At 43.6% G+C, this 13,950-nt stretch overlaps 1 protein-coding gene across 3 annotated transcripts in view; it reads right to left on the bottom strand.

Moving 5' to 3' along the window:
• Positions 1 to 13,950, bottom strand: part of tln2b (talin 2b) — a 131,626-nt gene that overhangs the window by 65,159 nt on the left and 52,517 nt on the right. For all 3 annotated transcript variants that reach the window (XM_080437393.1, XM_080437392.1, XM_080437394.1), the window contains exons 2-8: positions 12,685 to 12,863; positions 11,791 to 11,888; positions 11,126 to 11,255; positions 10,319 to 10,471; positions 9,422 to 9,564; positions 595 to 722; positions 219 to 282 (exon numbers count right to left, since the gene is read on the bottom strand). In XM_080437393.1, coding sequence (XP_080293519.1) covers positions 219 to 282; positions 595 to 722; positions 9,422 to 9,564; positions 10,319 to 10,471; positions 11,126 to 11,255; positions 11,791 to 11,888; positions 12,685 to 12,820 — 852 coding nt within the window. In that variant the 5' untranslated portion in view covers positions 12,821 to 12,863. The remainder of the gene's footprint in view (positions 1 to 218; positions 283 to 594; positions 723 to 9,421; positions 9,565 to 10,318; positions 10,472 to 11,125; positions 11,256 to 11,790; positions 11,889 to 12,684; positions 12,864 to 13,950) is intronic.

Here is a 13,950-nt window from a genome sequence, read left to right on the forward strand (position 1 = left end):
TAACCACTTTAACCCTGTATGCATCAGCTACCGACTTCTTGCATGGGGATCCCTGGCCCAAAATATTTTCAGATGGGGGTCTACAGCCAAATATACACCAATTTGGGGGTCCTTTTGTGTTTGATAACCACTGCATTATGCATTACACATTTCCATCTCCAGGCCATATAGCGCAATGATTTTAAAGTGCAACATTACACCAAGCACAATGTACATACTTGGAATATTTTCTTTTCCGACGCTCTCTGCTTGACGTACTCTTTGGGCAGGAACTCCTTCAGGCTACACAGAGATAAATCACATTTTCTTTTACAAGGTTACACTTATGCATTTCCTTTTCTGTTAACATATTTCCACATATGAGGTCATTCTTGCTCCGGTGCCTACATACTGTTTCAGACAGCACAGTACTAACAGCTGACATCACCCCTGAACACTTCACTTGAGGAAATCCCTCAAGGAATGGGCCCCCGAAACGAACTACAAGCAGATAATGACTGTATATGGATGGCTGTGCACAGAACGTGTGAAAGCACAATACATTGTGTGGTGTGTTTCGTGTTAATGCATCGCCTCTGATACGGGGGAGCTTACTCCAGGAATCCAGCCTTGTGTTTGTGTTCCACATGGGGTCCAAACTGGATCTGAGCCTGGATGCCGGCGAACTCGCAGGCTTTATCAAAGGAGACCGGGTGGGAGCCGTTCAGTATGTCGTCCCTGGCCTAAAATGAGAGAGAGGGAGAGAGAGGAATTGGAATTACCCTGGATTCACGGTACAGAGCTCCATAATGAGCACTTCATTTTGTGCTTTGAATGTCACTTCAGAGAGAGTGCCTGCTAAGTGAATAAAATGTATTTGTAGAGGGACAGGCGCAGGGCAAACAGAAAACTTTAGATTAATTCACTCACAGCAAGAGAGAGAGTTAAATGAGGTTTGTATGCAGCAATAAAAGCAATTTCTAACCTTTTAAATGTAACGGCCTCGGTGGTTTGTCATCACAACACATTGAGTGCTCTTGCAGAGGATAAAGGATGGCAAAGAAACGTTGCCAGTTTCACATATCTGGTAATATCTGTAATCCATAACTCTAATGACAGACTGGTTTCCTTTGAACTATGACATGGGACTGCATCGTGATACAGAGAGATCCATTTAATTTCAGTGCATTTATACACTATATTAATGTATATTTATACACACACTGGCCTCTTTTTCTCTCTCTTTCTATCTCTTGCACATGCAAACACGTACCAGTACACGCACATCAAATGCATGTGCGCGCACGTATACACACATACACGCACGCATGCGCGTGCACACACATACGCACGCACACACGAGCAGCAGTCCTGCTGCAAGATTAATGGCTACCTTTGCTGAGAATCTAGCTGACAGTGAGAAAGCCTCCATGAGAGCTTTTAGTGTTTCTGTGCACAGGCCCAGCTCAGCTCGTTCTGATGTCCTAATACTTAAGCAGGGGCTTTCTATATTGATCAGTGGAATGATCTCCAAGTGCAATTAACATACAGCATAGCGGAAATACCATGTTACTGATAGCAACAAGGCATTGTAGGGGAAATTAATTCAACACTAACTGGGTTTCCATCAAGCCGCTTTTTTGTGCATTTTGGATTTTGCGCATAAATCCCTGAATGGAAAAAAATAATCTTCATATTTCTTTATGGTTATAGTTTATTTTCATTCAAGGAGACAAGGACCAAGCCATTAAAGTAAACTAACTGTGGGCAAGGCAAAAGCGCTATGGCTATCGTTGCGCACATTGTGGCTACCCACATTATAGGCTAATAACGTGAATGCTGCTCAGGTTGGCAAGAATTGGTAGACTACTGTCTAAGGTGGTGAGTGCCGACGCAATTAATTAACGCCTCGCTCTTATTCTGTGATGGTTTCTGTCATATGTAGCAGTTAATGACTGTATCCAAGTCCAACTTTGATCGGGTGGTCCAAATATAGATCATCATTTATGCAGGGTTTGTTTTCAGTCAAGGTCAGGACCAATGGTAACAAGCGCCGTGGGGTGTCCACGTTATCCCCGCATTAAGTAGCATTATAAGCAGTGGTGGAGCCTATTGTGGATTCTTTTTACTAGTGGAGCGCTACGTCCATAGAGTTATAATATGGCAACGTCACACAAATGTGCAAATGCTCGCGCATACACGCGCGCACGTGAGAGATCGCCGGTTGAAATAACCTCTTTAATATGTAAGGCCTATTTATAACAATATTTTTGTATAGCCTAAAAGAACGTCAAAAAGTAATACATACTGTCCAATAATATGCGTTTCACTTGACTGGCAAAATAGCGCCACCTACTGCTTATTTCATGAACTATCTCCCAAGAATCGCCTTTTATCAGTGGATGGAAACGGGCGATTTTCTTTTTTCAACTTTATGGAAACGCAGTTAGTGATCATTTAAAAAAAATCAGCGGAGCATAGGGCATACAGGAGGACTATACTTATGTTATGGACATGTGTTTATATGCCCAGCATCTAGTCTCAGGAACCTGAACTGTCCATCACAGAGTAACATCCTTCCAGATTGTCCCGACAGAGATCAGAGATGCTCACTGTTGTGGGCAAAGCTACTGTAGTGACACAATAACTGATTCCAGGCCATTCAAATGGGTCTGTGTACAGTACATGGATATGAGCCACACAGAGGCTGTGATATGTATGGCCTAGGGGCTAAGACACACTAAGGTCAACCAGTCCACCATGCTCATCAAATAAATGCTTACAGAGGGACACAGCTGAGAAACTAATGCAAGTTGTCTTCTATCAACAGGCTCACTAATCAACGTTAAGAAATACCTGCAAATGGTCTGCACAATGTGCACAGTAATTCTTAACACAATGCTTGATGACTGCTTATAAAATGTCACAGCTCCTCTACAAAAAATAAGTTGAAAGAGTAGAAGGCGTGGCCGAAACTATGTTTTCGCCCTGTCCGTCCGTCCTTGTGTACATTTGTGGATGTTACTCCCACAGATTTTGTCCAAACATCACGCAAATCTGTACACATTATCTCTATAGTCATGTGATCAAGACGGATCTGTCCGATTTTTCATATTCCATCCTAATTGGCTAAGATTGGCTTCCAAAGATTGGCCCGTTTTGAACAAAATGCCTCAAATCATGAACGCAGCGTCCGATTGCTGTGAAACTTTACACACACATTCCCACCATTTCCCACAAGGGCAAGGAAATGCCACCCTACATTTTTCAAATCGGCCTCATGGTGGTGCTATAACAGGCCAATTCACGTTTTGCCTTATAACTCTTGAACCTTAGGTCATACAATCAAAAAATTAAGTTTTCTATTCCGATTGACTACGATTGGCTTCAAAGTTTGTGGGGGTGGCCTCATGAATGCAGCGCCCAATTGCTGGGAAACCTTGCGTGCACATTCCCACTAAGCCAAGGAATCTCAAATTCCATCCCAAATTTTTCAAATCTCCTCATGGTCGTGCTACAACCGCCAACTTCACATTTTGGCCAATAACTTAAACCGTAGGTCGTACAATGAAAATCAATTTTCCATGGATTCTTGGATCATGATGCAACTGTTGCATTTTCTGCCATAGTGTGTTTTCTTCAAAATACACTTTTTACTACTTATCTCTGGGGTCATGTGATCAAGATGTTGAACTTTGATTTTTCAGATCCCATTCCAAGTGGCTATGACCAGTTTGCGGGCCTGACTAGGCAACCCGGCCTGGCGGAGACAAAAGTGAATTAATTATTAATAAATTAAAAAAGCGTACAAAAAAGTTGTACAGTGTACAACCGTGGCCCTTGGGAGCCCCGACAGTTGAGTTGTTATGCCAAATAACACTCCCCACACATTTCATTGACATCTGTCAATGAAGAGCCCCCACCAGGACGACGTAGTGCCTCCATCCTACTCCTGCCATTCAACACTCCCCGCTAATAGGCACCATCCCAGCCTGTAGGAGTCGCTAGTGCTAAGATAAGATCAGACATTTTGAAATGCAAATCCTTCATATGTTCTTACTTTGAACTACATAAGATTCGGTTTCATACACAGTAAAATCCTCAGAGTTGATTTACTGTAACTCTGAGTGTATAAAATAAAAATTAACTTAACATTTTTGAGTAGCACATTCGGTTTATAAGCAGGAAAAGTGATTGAAGCAATGGACCCACACCCAGTAATGCTGTTGCTATGGAGGATTATCCTGTCCTTCCGTTCTAGATACAGTATATGACACAAGGGGAGTGTCTATGTAATAGAAGCGTGTGTAATAGAAGCACGTAGGCAGTGAGTGTCAGTGTGTGTGGACATGCACAGTACTGTATGTGTATTGTACGTGCATGTGTATGTGCGTGTGTATGTGCGTGTGTGTTTGTGTGTGTGGGTGTGGGTGTGGGGGGCATGGTTGAGATCATGGGAGCTTCACATCATTAATAAACATTTGAGCTCAAACGCCCCCAAAAGAATGGCGACAGCAATATTCTAATCAACTCAGTGAGAATGAACCTACTACTAACTGAGTTGGTGACGGTCACGGGTGAATGGTGACGGTGAAGGATGTTCAAGACGAGAATGGGGCCATTGAAATACTGTGTGTGTGTGTGTGTGTGTGTGTGTGTGTGTGTGTGTGTGTGAGAGAGAGAGAGAGATAGAGAGCTACAGTGAGAGCTAGAGTGAGAGAGAGAGAAAAGATAACTGAATTTAGAAAAAAGAAAAGAAAAGAAAAGAAAAGAAAAGAAAAGAAAAGAAAAGAAAAGAAAAGAAAAGAAAAGAAAAGAAAAGGAATGGAATGGAATGGAATGGAATGGAATGGAAAGGAAAGGAAAGGAAAGGAAAGGAAAGGAAAGGAAAGGAAAGAAAAGAAAAGAAAAGAAAAGAAAAGAAAAGAAAAGAAAAGAACAAAGAAATAGTGTTCATGTCCTGGAGATGATCCGTGCAGAAGTCAGGGGGTGAATGTATGTTCCATGGAGGCCAACAGCAAGAAAGGCCTCTCTCTTCTTGCTCAGCCTGACCCCTTTTTACCACAGTGACAAATTGCAGCCGCAGCCTTGTGAGGAGGCTATGTGATCTGCCTATGTGCCGCTCTGGTTTGGGGGGAGGCGGGGGAGGCGATGGATAGTGAAGGGCAAGGGAGAGACAATGGGTGGCCCGCATTATTGTGAAAGGAAATATGAGGCTGTGTTTTTTCCATGAGGAGGTCACGATATGCGACACACTCTCTAATATCTGCCAGTGTAAGAGGGCGGGGACTTGTGCGATTGTGTCATAGAATCGTGTGTGAGAAGGGAGGGGTTGGGCGAGCTGGAAGAGAGGAAAAATGAGGGCAACGGAGAAAGAGAGAGATTAAAACAGGAACAGACAGAGGGAGGAGGGGGGTGCAAGTACCAGTGGGAGGCAGAGAGAGTCATCTATGGGTGGATGTCTGGTTATAGATATATAGTCAGCGACTCCCAAGGCAGCAGAGCTTAGAAAGATGAAGGTAGTCAAAATACGAATGACTGTGCGTGTTTTAGACATTGGTGTGTCTCTCTGACTGAGCGTGTGTGTGTGTTTCTCTATCTCACAGCTATTTCTTTGCAACATGGGTTGAGGATTTGCTTTTTAAAAATTTGCATAATATGTGTATGCATTCGCACCATGAATTATGTGTGCTTGTGTGTGCACTTTTGTCAGCATGTGCTTGAAAGCGTTAGTTCTGCACTCTCTCTCTCTCTCTCTCTCTCTCTCTCCCTCTCTCTCTCTCTCTCTCTCTCTCTTTCTCCCTCTCTCTCTCTCTCTCTCTCTCTATCTCTCTCACTCTTTAATTTTCTTTGACAGGGTTTATATGCATATGACTATGATTGCGTGTGAGCATCTGTCGACGGGTATGCATATATTCTACACGTTCTTCTGTTAGCATCGGTGTCATCCGGGAGCTCTCCTCTCCACCTCAAGGCTGGAGGAACTAATGTGGAGGCAGTGAGGCGTGCGGTGAGCAGAGACTGCCTGGTGGAGCGAAGGCTCAGCTGCGCCCACCTCACCCAAGGGCCCCCCACGGAGCCGCCAGCTCCTCGTGGGTTTACAGCAGTGGTAGAACCAGTACAGGCAAGAAACCCCCCCCCCCACACACACACACACACAAACCACAAAAACACTAGCAATGACAAAAACAAACACACACTGGGGCATGCCCACCCACAGATTGTCCTGCTGAAGTATAGTATAATTTGTGAACAGTTTTCGTGGTAGATCTGTCACACAAAGCAGCTGAACTTCAGATCCCAAAACCCGGAGGTGCGGTCGCATCCTAATTAGCCACAAGTAAAGTTCTCAGCCTGTGGGAAACACAGATAAATCCCACAGTTTAATGCTGTGTTTCGACATGACAGGCTTTAGTTATGCTCTTCGGGTTCAAGTAAAACTTTCATCAAGATTAACCCGTTTATTGCTATGATATTGCGTTGTATTTGCCTGTGTGGCTCTGCTCCCATGATGTTACAGAACAATCAGTGCAAACATGACACAGACTCTGAGATCACAAACCCCCCCCACAGTTATTACAAGGACATGACAAAAGATATATGAATCCTTCATTCTGCAGAAATGAAAGATACACAGATGATAAGAACATGATACAATACATATTATAACCGACATTGAATAACGTGCTGACATAGGAAGACCAAAATGCTACTACAGGAGGAGGCTTGGGAGGAGGAGGGAGTTTGATCACTGACAAGCTGCAGTATAGTGCTAGCGGCAAGCTATGCTGAGCGTGTAGCATAAAAGAGTGAGCGTTGGTCTGCTTAAAAATACTAGATTGAACCATTAGGATTGTGAGCATATGTGATTGGAAGGGTGAATGAGCGTGGGACTGGTCTGACTTCTGTGCCTGCCTGAACTACAGCGATGCTTCACTAAGGGATACAAGACTGACCTAGCCTGAACCAGCCATGTTTAACAATTTGGCCAAGAGAGCAAGGAACAGTACAACATGGTAGAATCAAGGTTACTGACTCTAATTAAAAAATGTGAGTGTAGAGATCTATCTCAACTGTTAGTTATAGTAATTGAAACAGACACCTATGATGAGGTAGACTGCTCTTACAACATCACCATACTGGGCCCAGCTCTTGATCTGTATTAAACCCTCCGCTTTTTCCCTTCCTGTAATTCCAGATTATGCTATCTAATCTGGGGCAAACCCTGACTGATTCAGAGGGCCGAGACCTAAACACCCTGGAACATGCCAGAGATACCAGGCTAAAATAAGAGGCATTGTGAAGCTTTCTGATGGCAAGAACCTCTATCTTTTCTTGAATGCGAGCCTTCATCCAGTTCTTTTTAGAGTATTTTAAAGGTGCACTGTGTAGTATTATACCGTTTGACACCAGTAAAAATAACTTAACTGTGTTAAGTAACACGGTCTACTGGAGTTTACAGAACATTACCCTTTGCTCACATCCAACACATTGTTTTAGAAGGGGAGAAGTAAGAACTTGACATGGCTTTCACCCCACAACACAGAGTGTCAGATTGATTTCATTCTACTTTGCAAGAAGTGGAGTTACAGCGTTCTCAACACACAAGTACTTTTGCTACGATTGGTTTAGCGTCAGCCCATTGTGTTGCTGCAACAAGAGTCAGAATCAGTGTGAGAGCCTAGAGGAAGGACACCATCAAGAGGGTGAAGTACAACTGTAAACAGCTTGAGGACAACCTGGAACTACAAGAGCGATATATATGCAGTGGAGATGCATAACAGTTTCCAGCTGCGGCAGTCAGGGGGAGACAGCAACTGACCGATATCAACACTTCGTCCGGGAAAATGAGGAGGTGGCCATGGTCTGATTCATTAAACTAAATACCAGCTATTTTAATTGATTGTTGTCAACATATTGTCTTTCTTTGTTGTTCTTATGTTATGTATATGTGTAATCTCGGCATCATTGTAAATGAGGGTCTCCTTCAATGATCTCTTGTAGGAATTTTAAATAGAGGTTGAATGAATGAATTCAAGAAGATCCCCAAGGTGAAGAAGAGATTTAGGTCCTCTGATCCTCATGTGGGTATGGCACGAGAAGAGATGACCACAGCTTACTGCAGTTCCACCAGCAGGCTGAAGACAGCGCTTTTCAACAACTGCAATGCTGTAGACAGGAATAACATCTCACTCAGAATGTCAGGGAAGTGGAGATGGCTCATGGAAGTCCACAGCACACCAAGAGCTGGCATCTGATAAATTAGTTTTCTGGCAGAGGATCGGCAAAGCTGACTCAAACAAGGGGAAAAGTGACAAACAGCGAGTTGAAGCATAGTATCTCTTCAGCAACCTCCAACTGTCCTAGCCCTGATGAAGATGAAGGAATTGGCGATGTGCTCACAGGCCTGCCCATTTACACAGGCAGAGAATGTGAAGGCAAAGATATACTAAAATATAATAGAATTTGAAGGCAAAAGCCACTCTTCAGGTTCCAGAGGTGCTGAAATATGTTCCATTTGACTGGACTTCATCGACCAATATTATGATGCCAGAGAACTACCAGCCAATGGAACCGTTTCAACATCATATGGTGACCTAACGTGCACAGACAACTACAGAGGCGTCTAGCTCAGTTCATGCCAAAATCTTTAACAGGATTATTCACAACCATTTTTCTGTGCTAGACCCCCTGCTGAGTCCTTAGCAGAACAGATTTTTAGAGAAGCGGATGACCGCCGGGCAGGTCTTGGCACTGAGAAGGATCTGCAAAATCTGCAAAACAGTGCAGAATAGAAACCTCCCAGCAATCACACCCTTTATTATATTTTTGATTAAAAAAAAGGCAAACTTATTTGCATTCTGAGCGCATATGACATTCCTAAGAAGCTATTGCAAGGATATCAGCAGGTCCTATATAAGCACACTCGAGCGAAGGTCAACTCACCTGATGATGAGACAGACACTTCAAAATCCTTGCCAAAGTACTGCATTGCTCCCTATCTACCTAACGCAAAGAAAACGAAGGGCTTGGCCCTCAACACAGATGACACAGTCGTGTGCAACAGAAGAGCAGAGGCCCTCAAAGTGGAGGAAGATAGCATTTTGTGTGTGTGTGTGTGTGTGTGTGTGTGTGTGTGTGTGTGTGTGTGTGTGTGTGTGTGTGTGTGTGTGTGTGTGTGTGTGTGTGTGTGTGTGTGTGTGTGTGTGTGTGTGTGTGTGTGTGTGTGTGTGTCTGTCTGTGTGTGTGTGTGTGTGTGTGTGTGTGTGTGTGTGTGTGTGTGTGTGTGTGTGTGTGTGTGTGTGTGTGTGTGTGTGTGGGTGTGTGTGTGTGTGTGTGTGTGTGTGTGTGTGTATGTGTGTGTGTGTGTGTGTGTGTGTGTGTGTGTGTGTGTGTGTGTGTGTGTGTGTGTGTGTGTGTGTGTGTATTTAAATAAGTTTACCTGAACATAGAGTAGGTTTAGCTGCACAGGGTCCCGTGAATCCACATTCTGGTCAGAGTAGAAGAACTTGCGCCTGAGCAGCAGGGTCTCACTCTCCTCCACGCCTTGCTCCCTGAACGTCCTGCTGTGGTCCAGCCAGTTCACTGTCAAAACAACAGATATACACGTTACCCCACACACAATAACATAAACCCACACTGACTTCAAATTAAAGTCACCTTTGCTAGAGGAGCTAAGGGCTAAGTCAAGTCAAAGACTGGCCGATATGACCTAAATAGAAATGGACCATGAGGATTTTGCTGAATCCTTTTGTCTCATGTTGTTGAAAGATACATGAAAAATAAGAATTGTGATGCCTCAAAAGTGATTTTCCTTTTCCACTTCATTCATTAAAGTACTACATTTTATCTATCATATCAGAAGTGGATATGTTGCCACATAGGCCTTTATCAGAGGAAGATACTGAGGGCAAAATGAATGATGATGACAGATAGGCACAGACATACTGTCTGATGGATATACTTAGACAATCCGCCAGATTAATCACAGCCACGTGAACTTCTTGACGGTACACACAGGGGCCTGTCATTTAACTGCTTTTTGCTGAGAAGAGAGATACCATCCCTACACAGTTGAGAGGGTGATTTATATATTCACACGTTTCAAATTGTAATTGATGTCCCCTGGGGAAAAGATAACAGTATTAATTTCATTAAACTTTGATATGGCCGAGCAATAAATTTGACTTAAGTGATTAAGCCTGCGTTCAGATGATGCTGTTGGGTCCGATTAATTAATGAAAAAAAACATCAAGGGCACAGCGGGCTCTAGATATCGACCACACTGCGGGGCGTCTTTAGGAATCCCCCACCCCACCCCACCCTCCCCCAAACTCACACTCATCATCTGTGTGGAGTTTGGCTTTGAGCTTTTCCATCTTTCTCTCGTCGCGCAGCAGAGTCCTGTCCTTCTTGAGCGTGCCCATCCCATCCTCCTTCTTGTCGTCCGTTGTCTCCTGGATGACGGAGTACTCCTCGTAGTTGGTGATGCCTGAAAGAGTAAATGAAGGAGAACTCTCAGGAGGAAGTGCCGCTCAGGGCCGACGCGCGAGAGAAAACCAATTCTCTCCCCTTTTCTGCTTCTCTTGTTCTTTATCTCCTTTGTCTCCATCTTCCCATGGTACTAACAGGGGCAACGCTGTTATCCAGCGATGCAAACTAAAATTGGAGCTCTGAGAAGGAGAAGAAACCAAGCAGAAAGGCCCGCTCTATACAAACACCGGCCAATAAAGCGATCTGCCAGACACATGTCCCTCTTCTCCTCACCCAATTGAACTTGGTTGCGGCCTAGAGAAATTTAAATATATCGTTCAAGGAATACCTCAGTAACGGTACAGTGTGGGCCTTCACTACAACACTCCATCATTTAGCAGGGGCAAGCTGCATATATCACTTTAAACAAAAAGAGAAACTACAACTTTATGATGCGTGCAGCAAATGCTCTTGAATACTTAATAAAAAATGCTTTCGTGAGCTGAGCTTATAGGAATACATGCGGAGAGACATGAGGGAGTCTTTTCCCCCTCATCTGTGGTTTATGGTGCATATGCCCTGGACTAAAAATAAGACGGAGGATGAATAATTCAAGCCAGGCCGATGGGATGACAAGATTGGAGTGGGCTGTATCGGGGAAAGTGTCACTAACCTATTCTGCTGCATATAGTTACGAGCAGCTCTCCGACCGTTTTGGAGTCGTCCACCATAATGGTTTTAACCGCACCGTCCAGCATTTTGATCTTCTGCGGCCTCTGCTTCTTCTTGTACTCCAAGATGTCCTGAGAGGCACGACAAGGAAAACAGTTACACAGATATCCCTTTATTTAATTTTATTTAGCCACATGAACCCTAGCCTACCTATTCTGGGCATATAATAATAAGCGAACATTCGGCCACAATAGGTGAATATTCAGCAAAAATTGCAGATCTACAAGCTCACAATGCGTTGTGTTGTGAGCTCTACACCGAACAGATTTGGTGAAGATCTGAAAAATACCAAATATCTACACCAAAGAGATTAGTCACACACACGCCAAAGAGTTTTGGTGTAGAGGGAAAATAGGAGGGGGCCAAGTATAGGCCCCGGGGGGGGGGGGGACACACACACACCGATCTATGAAATATATAGGGTTTAATTGGTTAAGCAGGCAATCATCTATGATCGTCCTTGACATACAAGGAGCAGGGAGGCAGAATTATCCAGGAATCTGGGACAAATATTTCCAGATCCCCCGTCAAAAGCTCCATAAATGATGAGCTAACATGAGCAACGACGAGGCCAAAGGGGCTCTGGCCCAAATAACTAAAACTTACCCCATTTCTCAGCATATAGTAATCCAACGTCCTTCCAGACTCCAGCCAGATTCCTTTTCTGGGATCTTCGTCGGACAGGAAGAGGCCATAATCAGAGGCTAAACACAAAGTGACACAGAGAGAGAGAGAGAGAGAGCATGTAAGATGATGTAACGATGAAGAAGCCCAATAGAGCTGCAACTATATTTTCTAAGCGATTATTTTATCGATTACTTTTCGATTCATCTAATAATCTGTGCCTCAGCCACAGATTATTAGTAAAAGAAAGTGCTTTTTCTCTTACCAAAAAAAAGGATAACAAAATTATATATATATATATATATATATATATATATTGGTATTTTTATATATATATCCTCCTATAATTCTACAAAGCTCTGTGCGTCTGTAACTCTGTCTGTCTGTGCCCAAAATCTGTTCTGCCCGGTTCTCCTCAGTGGCTGGAGCAATTGATCTGCATTTGCACACAGCCATTGACCATTACCATGTGCACGGAACACCGAAGCCCGTCTTTCAATTTCCCCTAATGTCCACTGTTTATTAGCGTTTTTGTGTTCGCTGGCTCCCGGGTTGCCAAATCATGTGCGTCAAACAAGCGCCGGTGATGCCAAATCCGTGAAACAAGCAGACCATGACGCGCACATATCCCCCGACGGGTATGGTCTAGTATATATAATTTATATAATAAACTAAATTGATTAGTCCGATTAACCACTTAAGCTGTATTTCATACTTTGTCGTAAAATGGAGTCGTGCAAAAATAGCCGATCTACACGTTGTGAGCTTGTAGATCGGCCGTATAATCAATTTGTTCGATTAACTGTTGCAACCCCTAAAGCCCACAGACTTCGATCATGTGATGAAACTTGCATGTGCTGGAGCCATCTGATATACCTTGTCCTGTCTGGGCCTCTGGAACCCTCTCTCTGATGATCCTACAGGCGTCATACACGGGTGTGGACGGTTCAAACTGCATGGTCTTCACCACGTTGCACTGGCGCACGCAGATCTTGAGCGACAAGGCCACCATCTTGGCGGGTGGTATACTGACCTCACCGACCTACAGTACACACCTGTGGTAAACACAATGGGACGGAATGGATAGAGAATTAAGTTCCTTTCAAAATCATAATACAGTATAGAATCAAGTGTGTGTACAGTAGAGCAGTGGTTCTCAAACTTTTTCATGTCAAATTGATATGTATTTGGCCGCGGACCCCCATCTCAAAGTATTTTGTTCCAGGGACCCCCAGAAGCAAAGATTTGAGTTAGAAATGTTTGCTTTAAAAATATATAATCAAAGATTTGCACACATTTTCAATATTTTTCAAAAATAGCAGATCTACAGTACAAGCTCCGAGTGCCGCGATACGAGCTTGTAGATCTGCTATTTTTGAATAGCCAAAGAATAAAATATGGGTAAAGTGGTTAAAATGATTGTGAAGCTATATTAACACATTTTGCTGGGGATCCCCTGGTATCCCCCCAAGGACCACCCCAGGCCAGGACCCCCCCAGGGTCCCCGGACCCCACTTTGAGAACCAATGCAGTAGAGTATATACACGTAGTGCACAGCACACCTACACATTGAAATACATGCAGATGATGCACGCAAAGGTTGAGAAGCATCTCTACTAAACAACAAAGAACAACAAATATAAATAATAAATTGATTATAGCAACTATCTCATACAACAATTTCTACCGAAGACACAGAATCTGTACTGTATCACCATATCAGTGGCAATGTATTCCTCCCACACCCCCCCCCCCCCCCCCCCCACACCCCCCCCGACATCAAAAGGTTATACAAATGGGAAAGAAACAGTGTTTAGCATTAGCTGAACTAATGTAAGCAGTAACCTTTCAGCAGAAACAATTTTCTCCTCAATCGGTGAGAACAATAGGAGTCGAGACGCAATAACACAATGAAAATGGCATTCTACAGCGGCATTACTCTTTCCCTTCTCTGCATTCATTTCCTTATTGAGAGAAATCAGAGGCTGTTGTAGCAAAATTAGGGTGAATCTTTTCAGGTGCCGTAACACCTGACAGGACAAAAGAAAATGGGAAAATGAGAAACAGGAAGCTTTTTGTCCTTAGCTATACAAAAAGGAATGGAAGAGAGATTGTTCAAAACAGTTGGTACCCTATTTGATG

Source organism: Gymnoscopelus braueri (assembly GCF_963280865.1).
Source record: "Gymnoscopelus braueri genome assembly, chromosome: 9".
NCBI classification, from domain to species: Eukaryota; Metazoa; Chordata; class Actinopteri; order Myctophiformes; family Myctophidae; genus Gymnoscopelus; species Gymnoscopelus braueri.